The 10,803-nt window shown below is 56.2% G+C and overlaps 1 protein-coding gene across 1 annotated transcript; it reads left to right on the forward strand.

Annotated features, from left to right (window-relative positions):
* Positions 1 to 7,726: 7,726 nt before the first annotated feature.
* Positions 7,727 to 10,803, forward strand: LGALS1 (galectin 1). The gene is made up of 4 exons (XM_068665738.1): positions 7,727 to 7,873; positions 9,041 to 9,120; positions 10,104 to 10,275; positions 10,590 to 10,803. Exons 1-4 carry the CDS (start codon positions 7,865 to 7,867, stop codon positions 10,731 to 10,733), a joined length of 405 nt encoding a protein of 134 aa, XP_068521839.1. The 5' UTR covers positions 7,727 to 7,864; the 3' UTR covers positions 10,734 to 10,803.

The raw sequence follows: 10,803 nt of genomic DNA on the forward strand, positions 1-10,803 counted from the left end.
TATTTATTTATTTATTTATTTATTTTTGCATGGGAAAGTTCCTCCGGAGCCAAGACGGGCTGATGACGATCCGAGGAACTCGCTCGGTAGGGCAGGCACCTCAGGCACCACCCTGTCCTGCAGCACGGGGCGCAGGGAGGAGGAGGAGGAGGAGGAGGAGGAGGATGAGGAGGAGGAGGTGAGGAGCAGCGAGCAGCCTGTTCCTGCCTGCCCCGAGAGGCAGCAGCCAGCGTTGGCTCTCCCTCCAGCAGCACACGGGGGGTAAGGAGCCTCCTCCGCTGCCTCTCCTCACTCCCTGCTCAAGGTGTTGTCCCCTCCGTGTCCTGCAGGCGTCTGGGTGCCCCGCTGCCATCCCGTTGTACGTTCCTTCCTTGTTGTTTTTCGTTTCACAGAGTGGACTCTGACCCCAGCAAACTCACCCAGCCTGCAACTCGCACAGCTTTACGCTGCCAGGCTTCGCTGGGAATTGTGCACAGGTGACGTGTTGGAAGTGCTCCTGGGTGACAAGCTAGCTCGGCTCTCCATCCAACCCCTGTGAGACGCTGGACCAGTTGAGAACAATTAAAAACCATTAATAACTTCACCAGATTAGAGAGTTATATCAACCTTTGTAGCCTCAGTGAGCCACCGCAGCCAAGCACAGGCAGCTCCGTAAGGCCTGAGCGTGGAGATGAGGGAGGTGATGCAGGGAACAGCCCCCGGATTGCCCGGACGAGTTGTCCTGCCCGGTGGTTGTGACTTAGGCACCCGAAGCGAGCTGGGTGCTGTTTGCTGGTTCCTCGGGGTGCTCTCTGCTGTTGTACACGTTAGGGAGTCTTAGAGGATCCCCCCTGTGATAACCACGCTGGTTGTGGTCCTGGCCGGGTGCCCTTTCTCCACGAAGCAGAGGTGTTCCTGACTTGGCGTCCTCCAATGCGTTGAGGTTGCTGATTCAGCCGACGTCGAGCAGAGCCCAGAAGCGGGGTGGAGCCGTGCCAGGCCCCGTTCGTGCGCTCACCAAATTTTGGAGGTGGAAACGTGAAGGATGGCACCGTGCTCCCGTTCGGCACGCCGGCACAACCGCCTGCCCGCACGGCCTGGGTCACATTGAGACTGGCACGTCCCATGGGACGGGCACATCCTCCATCCTACACCTCCCAGGGGTTTAGGCTGAGCTTCTTGGGGCTCGCTGCCTTGTAATTCCCCACAGTCAGTCTCTTTCGTTGCCTGCTCCGTTTGGCAGGGGATTGCTCGCCCAAATTTCTCAGCTCGGGAGGGCCGGTGGCCAGCGGGGCTGCGTCCCAGGGAGAAAACGGCGCACGATGCGGCCCCACGGGCTGGCTCCAAGTCACGGCTGCCCTTTGTGTGCACTTAATCAGCTCCGGCTGCGGCTGCCTGCAGCGCCTGGCATCTGCTGCCCTGCCTCCCGTTGCTCTTAGCGGGGCCTCGCCTCGGCCTGCGTCCCCCCCTCGGCTCTGCTCTGGCTGCCGGGGTGCGATCCGTGATGTTAACAGCACCGGGCAAACCAGGCCAGCCCATCACTGCAGATCTCACCCCTGCCCAGCACACTGCTTGCAGAAAGTCTTATTTTTTCTTTTTCCTTTTTTTTTTTTTTGGAAAGCCTGCCTTTTTTTCAGAAAGCACCCCATTTCCCCGCAGAGCGGTATCACTCTGAGCTAGCGGCCACCTTCCCGGGCGCACGAGGTGCTGGCACCCTCAGCAGCTTCTGCTTCTGGGGACGGCAGCGCTGACCCAAGCATCTCGGTTTCATTCTGAGGGGCACAGCATCCATCCCCCAGCTGAGCTGAGCAGCACCCTGACCTTCTCGCAGCTCTTCCCGGGACCAGGGGAGGTCAAACTTTGGTGTTAGCGGGGAGCTGTGTTGGTGCGGTGCCTCCCGGCCCAGCTGCAAGCTGTTGGGCAGGGATCCCCTCCTGTCCAGAGCCGTTTTCATCCTCCCACCGTGCTGTAAATGTGGCTGGAGCTCTGGTTTCACAAAGTGGGAAGGGTGACTCTGCGGGGAGCTGGTCACAGCCTGCTGGTTTGATTCCCTCCCTTCTCTCAAGCTTCCCAGCCGTGCTGGGATGAGAGCCAGGCTTCCTTCCAGAAAAAAAAATGGGATGGATGGAGGCTGAGGAGCCCAGTTCTGCACCTGGGTCCCTTTGCGAGGGGGCTGGAGCCAGCAGCATCCCAGGGGATGACGCACCCCAGCACCTCCCTCTGCCTCCAAGCCGCGATAGCATCAAGCGGAGCGCCCTGCACTTTCTCTCCCCGAGCAGCATGTCTGGTCTGCCCGCCACACCTCGGGGAAGGCAGGGAGCCCAGCCCTGCCGAAACATCCTCCTTTTCCAGCAGCTCCCAAAAAAAAAAAAGAAAACTATTCAAGGGAACCCCTTTTTTCGGGATCATCATCGCAGACTCGTCTTTGCGCACCTCGCTCGCTGACAAACAGCAGGCGGCTGAGTTTCGGTCTGCAGGGTGTTGCAGGAGAAACGTGCCCTTATTCCACGAGCATTATTCTCCAGAGCCCTGGCTCTTGGAAGAGCTGAAACCAGCACCTGGGCTGCCCCGACATGTTGGAGCACAGCACCCGCTTGCAATCTGCATATTAAAACGCAGCGAACAAACCTCTGCCCGGCATGTCTCAAAAGGCGCTTTTGCAGACAGCAACCCCAGACGGGTAATATGCCTCAGCGGGTGGTTTCTAGGCTTGAAATAGGTTTAATAAATGGCAGGTTGCTTTGCTCCTGCAAGGATGCTGGTTTGGGTATTACAGCAGCGCGGAGCCGGTGATCACAGCCAGTCCGTAGCCTGCAGCTCTCCCGCACGGCAGTAACAACACAGCCGAGCCTCCAGCAGCAAGCGGGAGTTGCATTTTCTTTCCCCTTGCGCTCCCAGTGCCAACCATTAGCCCGGGAATGCTCCTTACCTAAAGCACGGGGTCATGTTTTAGCAAAGTACTGCCTTTTTCTCCCGCAGCGCTTGCAATGGGCTGGCGCTGCCGGCCCTCTGGGTGGCATTAGCCAACATCCAGCCGAGCAGTGGCAATCCTTTCCCCCCTAGAGCCAGCGTCTGCTGAGCTGGTAGGTCTGCTTTCGAAACATGTCATTTCTCCAAGTTCAGGTTTGAGGGCTCGCCGGCAGTGCCTGAACAGCGCATGCTGCACCCCAACACTTCTACTTTTTTTTTTTTTTCTCTTTCTGCTTCTTGAACTGTATTTATTTAAAGAAAAAATGGAAATTCAGCGCACCGGCCCGAATTCCATTTCCCATTTCTTTTCAGAAGCAAATTATCGGTTTCAAGCTGCGTGGCGGAGTTGGACGAGGGCCCTAACCGTACTTTGCCTGCAGGAGAGCTCGTATCTCCTCCTGCTTATCTCCCGGCCCTCCCTGCGCAGCAGGGCCAGTCTGGTTCAGCAGCTGCTGCCCTACATGACGCAAGGCTTTTCTCCACCTGCGTGTGCAGCTGAGGGAATCCCTCTACGTACAACAGCCACCTGGGCCAGGCTGTGCCACTGCCAGCAACATCCCTGCGTCCAAAACAAGGGGGTCCTTTGCTAAAGCACCCGGCCACCTTTGCTTGCGTCGCTTTGCTTTCACTGTGCCTAGTGGCCCTCAACCAAAAATGCAGCACGAAGCCTCCAGAAGTAGCCGAGGTGTTGCTGGCTTTAAAGATCTGCTAACTCCACCACTTCCATGGAGTCAGGCTCCTTCATGCCTGAGTTAATCGAAGGCTTGGGGTTTTTTTTTGCTGCACCATCAGTATTTCTAGCACCGTCAGTGGCTTCTCACTCTACTTGCATGCTAGGAAAGCACTTGAATGGCTCGGGACAATGATCTCCAGGGGCTGGCACGGGGTGATCCGTGCTGCCCACCTGCTGCCCAGCACCTGGCTGGGATGCTGAGCCCATCCTGCAGCCACAGGGAGCCCACCCCAGCCGGGAGACCAGGTGCACAAAGCAGGCTTTGCCCCGAGGGGGTTCATCCCCCGGAGGCGAGATGGAGCCCGATGTGAGCTCCTCGTGGTGGAGGTGTGGGGGTGGAGGTGGGGAGCACCGATTTGGGATACTCCCCGGCCGCACTTTGAGGTGTGTCCAACACATCCCGATGTCGTTAGCATGAGCAGGACTCATCCCCGCTTCCCCAAGCTGTAATTTCAGGCTCTCCCAGATAAATCACCATGCCCGGGTACCCTTTGATAACATTTGTGGAATTATCTTCACCACCGGGGAACATATTTCCATACTGATTAAATGAAAGCAGAGAGTCCGGAGTCAGCAAGAGCAGGAGCCTTACAAGCAGCTCTCGTTCCAGGAAACTGGATGTGGTTGGAAACATTGCAGCAGGAGAGCTGGAGAGATCCTGCTGTGGCTCACTGGAGACGTGAGGCTCGGAGCCTGCGAGATAATAAACCCGAGTTCGGCGCACCTAATCCTGAATTCAAAAAACCACAGCTCACGTAACACGGAGTGGATGAACAGGTACAAAGATGCTCTCCCAGTGGAAAGATGTTGCAAATAAATCACCGAGGGGGTAATTGCTGCCTAAACAGGCCCTTGCCAGCTGGGGAGTGATGCGTACAGGTGGACCTCGCTCACGTAGTCCACGGGCTTTTCGGCCAGGCCCTTCTCCAGCTCTCCAAGGTCATGACTCAGGATGCCCAGTCCATCACTGCCTCCTTCACAAGCAGGTTTGGGGGCAGATCTTCCTTCTTCTGCCTCAGACGCTTGCCTGACCAGGATATTTCTTTGACAGCTGCCAAACCACCTTGGATAGGGCCACCCAACAGCTCAACCCAATGCCCATCGGGTTGGCTCAACCCCTTAGCTTGCAGTATCTGGGCTCCAGCCCTCAGCACGCAGGATCCATCCAGGTATGCTGATCCGTAGCAATGCCTATCAGCGAGGCCAGGAGGCAGACCTTCAATCAAAGCCACCCGCGGTGATGAAACTCACCTTTAGCAATCGTGTTTCCCACTTCAGCCCAAGCTGAATTACAGCCTGGACGTCGGGAAGGGTGGGGATGGCCATGAGGGAAGCTGGAAGCTCGAGGAACGGTGCCACCTCGGCATGGGGAGCTCAGCGCAGGGGCTTTTGGCATCAAGCTGAGGCTCTGAGGGAAGAGAGGCGATGAAAACCATGGGCAGACCCACCAACAGACAGGGGTCTGGTTCCTTCTGAAGGAATGGTGGGGTCACAGCCAGCAGCAAAGGACGATCTCGGGCCCCAAGGGCAGCAGCAATTGTCTGAGGATTGTCTGAGATTTCTCACCAGCAAGGGCAATTTGCGCTTTCCTAAGAGGAGCGAGGAGACGGGGACGTTGTGCAAGGAAAGGGCTAACGAGAGGGCAGCGAGTCGCTCCAGGAGCCAGGCTGCCTCTGAAGCACGAGCTGCAGAGGTGCCCTGGGTCAGGTCCTGGGTGTGATGCCCAACCCCTAGCACAGGACACGCTTGGAAGGGTCTCTCCTTGCTGTGATTTCTGGCCTCATGCTCACGTAGATGTGAATTTGGTCTGCCCCTGCCGCAGCAGGGACATCACAGCCTGGAAAAAGCAGGTGCAGTTGTAGATACCACTTGCCTCACACTCTGAACCAGAATTAGTATCCCACAGGCAACGCTCCCTCCATATCTGTGGCTCTCTCTGGCCAAAGAGCTTGGCATGGCCAAGGGCATTGTTTGTAGCAACAGCATAAGGTCGGCTCACTCCCTTTGGCCTGGATAAAGATGACCTTGTGCTTGACCAAGATGCGATAAAGATCAGTGTCTCTGCCTGTAATACGAGGGAAGGGGCTGCAGTGCAGTGCAGGAAAGCTCTCCTGGTGAGGAAGAGCCTGGCAGGAGAAGGCTGGAGGAGAAGAGACCCACACCACTGCTGAGTTTCCCCACAGCAGGACAATCCCCGTGCCACCAGGGTCTTCCGTGACCTATCTTCATCTTCCTCACCTCCATCCTCAGCAGACCAAATGTGCTGATAACCCTTCCCCTGGTGGCTGACCAGCCGCACGCTGCTAAGGACCGAGGTGATGGGAGGTGAAGATTACCAGCTCTAACTAGCCTGGCTCTGCCTTTCTCAACCCACAGCGGCCCTTCCTGTGCCAATCCTCTCCCGAAAATAACGGGCAAGCACCTCTGCATCTTCAGGGTGGTGGAAGGGGTGGCAGGGACCTTCCTTTCCTTGAATTTCCTTGTAAGGATGCTGATCCCGGAGCTTTAGGTTTTGTCACCTGTTTTTGTGGCCTGTTAGCCATGAGCTGCTCTCTCATCTTCCCAGCAGCTTTTGGAGAAAGGTCCCTGGATGTGCATGACTCAAGGGGCTGGTGGCTGCTGAGGCTGGGTTATGGTGCACACAACCTATCCTTCACCTTTTGAGTGGCCTCTCCCCTCTCCAGCCCTAAGTGAGCAAATATCTAGAAAATCCCCTTCCCCACCCATCATTTCTCACCTTGACACATGGAAGGAGCCAGGCTTCAGGGCTTAACGCCGTTTTCCAGAGCAGGGGGTGGAGAAACCCACAGCTCAGAGACAGGGAAGGAGACACATTTTGGCCTTCACTCCATCTGTTTGTAGAGCAGAAGGGGTCAGCAACCTGGCCAAAGGCTGGAGCCTTTCCATGCCCCCCTGAGTTCCAGCAGGGAGGAGTTTCTCCTCTGCTGGCACTGCTGGCACCAAATAAAAGTACCCAGGAGAAAAAGTACCCAGCCTTTGGGGTCGTGCCTAATGGGGGTAAGAGGGATGGGGACTGTCACGTCCTGAGCAGATGGGGAACTGATGGGCCTCAGAGAAAGGGAAGAAGAAAGCATTTCAGCGTGTTTCTGTTCTGGGCCTCTTGAGGAAATCGCAGAGCGTCTTGTGATTTAGAGACAAATATGCAAGACAAGGAAAGCTTTAAGCCACAAGCCTGGCCCGCTGCCTGATTTTTTTTCCCCTCCTCTTTCAGCATAATTACAGTTGAGCCATGTAGTAATTGGGTAACTTTTTCCAAAGGAATCTTTTCACTCGGGTGAGTCATACTTGCCACAAAGGGAACGTGGAGGCAGCTAAAAGACGTGTAAACCCGATGTTTTATGATCACGGAGCGTTTTGCCCCCATCTCCTTGTTCCTCAGCCCCTTGGATGTGTCCAGAATTGGTGCAAGAGCACTGAGCGTTCCTGGATGATCCCTCTCCACCCCTCCGAGAGGGTTTCCTCCAGGTTTGCTGTGCCCTACAGCCACAAAACACGCACACACATGGTTTTGGGGGCGCTTAGGGGTTCTGCAGAATAGGGGCTGGTGTCCCTTCGTTGGCTCCAGTACCTACAAGGGCTGGTGGTAAGGGCTGGATCAGCAGCTGGGGGACAGCAAGGCTTGGTGGTGCAGCTGGGAGCCCCTGGATCCTGCATCAGCTCCTGGGGTTTCACCTGGACTGCAGGGAGTTTTGGAGGCACCGTGTACCCCCAGTGGTATTCCTCCTGCTCCCAGTTTAAGCGGAGCTGAAGAGCCCAGCCCGCTCCCCAGTCTGAGTCTGAGTCCCTCTGACTGTTTTCCATGTGGGATCAAAACCTTGGAGAGCAAAACTCTCATTCTCGAACTATTTTCCATTGGCTTGGAGGCCACACGCGGCTGGATCTCCTCCTGGAGCCGGCAGCCTGTTTGGAAGGGTTGGGATTTAGCATCCTGGAGAGGGGCCTGGGTGAGGGTGGGAGGAGGCAGCCGTGCCTGACAGGTCCTCCCTCCCCAAAAACCAACCCCTCCCTCTCCATCCTCCATCTGATTGGCGAGCTGGGTGGGGAAAGGGCTGGCACAGCTCAGCTCTCCATCTATTTAAAGGCCAGGGTGGGGCCCCTGAGCTACTTGCCTGGGACTTTTGCACCTTGGAGGAGAGGAGCAGCAGCCCACGGAGCAGCACCATGTCTTGCGTGAGTGCAGGGAGCGATGGGGAGCTGCAGGGGCAGCTTTTTTGGGGGTGCTGCTTCGTTGGAGGTGCTGCTTCACGGAGCAGGACGATGGGGGAGATGTTGGCTTGGCAGGAGGGTGCTTGCACGATCCTCCTCCAGCTGCTCATCTCTCCCTGTGCCTGGGTGCCTGCTGCTGGGGGGAGCCAGGATCCCTGCTGCATCTATTACAGAAGGGTGGCTGCTATTTCTCCTTCTGGCAGGGGAGTTTTTTCCCTGCAGGGTCCCTTTGGGGAGGAATGCGGTGAGGGTCCTTGCTAGGTTGGTTCCCAAGCCGGGGGAAACTGCTTTATAGCCGTTCTGCTCTGGGGAAGCGTCTGCAGTAAGATTTATTGCTCTCTGAGCATCTCCTCTCCTGGGCAGCCTTGCCACTTGCTTCCTGGCTGCAGTTTTCATGAGTCACTCCGTTATTATTTCTCGTAAGAAAATGCGCTCTCCTGAAGTGTCCTGTGAACACCAAGGGCTGCTGGAGGGCTACTTATGTCAGCAGAGTGTTTGCACTTTGATTCCTTTCATCAGACTGAATGTGGGGGGAAAAAATCAGGGAGTGTCCCAAGTGCAAACGAAATTGGGGTGGGGGAAAAGCTCTTGGTATTCTTGTGCTCTTGCCTCTGGTGCTATTAAGAAATAAGTACCAGGGTATTTTCCTTCTCCTAGAGAAAGCAGGGAAAAGTGCACGCATGGAGCAGGAAAAAGCTCTTGCAAATGTTAAACTTGCAAATAAAAAAAAAAAAAAAAGGAAGCCCTTGGAAGCTGGAGAGCAAAACTTCTGGCTGTCCCTGCACAGCCAGGCTTCTGTGGGATGTCATGAGACCCACAAGGCACATGGGTGTGTTCAGGAGAGGGTGGGTGTGATGGGAGCTCCCAGGTACTCTCCTCACTGCCACGAAACACAGATATGTTGACAAGAGCAGCAAGAGGAAGGTTGGGAAATCAGGCAGATGGTCCATGTGACTGGGGGGACTTCTCGAGGGAGTCCCGTGCGCCTGGCCCTAGGGGAAGGGAGCATCCCTGTCCCTCCTGCAGTCCCAAGCACTGCACTGCCTGGTGAGGCAGCGGGGAGAGCTGCCAAATCGGAGCAAAGGAGCCAGCAGGTACTGACCTAACCTTCTCTGTCCTCTTGTTCCTCAGGGACCTGTGTGCACCAACCTGGGCCTCAAGCCTGGCCAGCGCCTCACAGTCAAGGGGACGATTCCACCCAACGCCAAGAGGTAAGCTGTGCTGAAGCCCCGAGCTGAGCTGGCTTCCCTCGGTCCCCAGCAGGGGAATATTGTCCCTTGGGTGGGAGAGGAGCAGCTCCCCGAGGGGTTAACCCCAGCAGCAGCTCCTAGTGAGTCACTGCCTAATGTACACTGCAGACGTGGCTCCGCTGCCAAGGGGCTAAGCCAAAGCAGATGTGAAGCCCCAGCTGCACGAACTGGCAGTGACCACATCCTCTCTAGCACAGGGTGAAGGAAATTGGAGCTGTATCTGTGCTGAGATACAGCTCGAGACCAACCCAGCATCCTCTCCCCTGCCTGAAGGTGGCCTAGGAGCAAGGGCACCGTTACTGTGCCTTGGGCAGAAGATCCTGTCCCAAGGAATGGGGAGATCTTGGGTGCTCTGCTGCCATGGATGCTCAGAGCCAAAACTCCCTCAATGGTGTAAAGGGAAAGGCTGCAGCCCTCTCACAAGTCTGTGGCTGGTGGGGCCCCTTGGTGAGCAAGGTGGAGCCCGTAGCTGCTGTACCAGCACTCGTGGTGTTCCAGGAAACGTGTTCCAGCTCTTCCCAGCGCCTTTGAAGTTTGATACCATTGGTGTGAAGCCTCCTGGGCTTTCTCTTGCCAAACGAAATGCCTCCTCACTTCTCATTTCAGTCAGAGGCCTGGAGGCAAGGTGGACACTGGGCTGGGAAGCTGTTTCCTCCCACTGCCATTGCAAGATGCTCTGGGATAGCTAATGAGATGGTAATTACTTCAGCTGCCTGCAGGGCTGGGAGAAGGCAGTGGCTGTCAAGCAGGGTGCAGCCCCAGCTAACTGTTTGAGGCTGGAAGGAAAGCTGGGACGAGCAACTGACTCCCTGGGAGCAAAACTGCACAGCTTTCCTAAGGGATTTCTCCTTGGACACCCTCCTCTGGGCTTGAGGGAGCAGGCCCAGAGGCAGTCATGGTGATGAGTGACGTGCTAATGTGGTGTCTGTCTCCTTTCCCTGCAGCTTTGTGATGAATCTGGGGAAGGACGCGACCCACCTGGGCCTTCACTTCAACCCCCGCTTTGATGCTCACGGCGACGTGAACACCATCGTGTGCAACTCCAAGAAAGTGGAGGAGTGGGGTGCGGAGCAAAGGGAGACGGTCTTCCCTTTCCAGAAGGGAGCCCCCGCAGAGGTGAGACCTGGGATGTGGTGATGAAGGGAGGGCGTTTGGCACAGGGCACCCAACTGGCTTCTCCTGCTTGGCCAGTGCCACCATCCAGGGCTCTGAGCAGTAGTGACGGGTGAGGATCAAATGTGCAAGCTCCATCTACCTCCAAGGGATATTTCTATTGAGCTGAGCTGGGAATAGGCATTGCTTGGGACACCAGAAGCATGCTGGTGCTGCTGAAGAGCAGGTTATGCTGCTGAGCATGTTCACCTTGCAGAGCAGAAGGGCTGAGAGCATCTTGGCAGAAGCTTTCTCTGACTTCTCCCCTTATTTTGCAGGTCACTTTCAGCATCAACCCAAGTGATGTGACCGTCCACCTGACGGGCCACCAGTTCACATTCCCCAACCGGCTGGGTCTTTCTGTCTTTGATTACTTCGATACACACGGGGACTTCACGCTGCAGTCCATCAGCTGGGAGTAACTCCCTCTCCTGTTTCAAATACACCTGTTTCGAGTACAAAAAAAGCCATCAATAAACATGTTTTGGTCTA

Source organism: Anas acuta, chromosome 1 (genome assembly GCF_963932015.1).
Source record: "Anas acuta chromosome 1, bAnaAcu1.1, whole genome shotgun sequence".
NCBI classification, from domain to species: domain Eukaryota; kingdom Metazoa; phylum Chordata; class Aves; order Anseriformes; family Anatidae; genus Anas; species Anas acuta.

Coding starts and splice junctions, on each gene's coding strand:
- LGALS1 (XM_068665738.1), top strand. Junction 9,121..10,103: donor ATTCCACCCAACGCCAAGAG/GTAAGCTGTGCT, acceptor CTTTCCCTGCAG/CTTTGTGATGAATCTGGGGA. Junction 10,276..10,589: donor AGAAGGGAGCCCCCGCAGAG/GTGAGACCTGGG, acceptor CTTATTTTGCAG/GTCACTTTCAGCATCAACCC.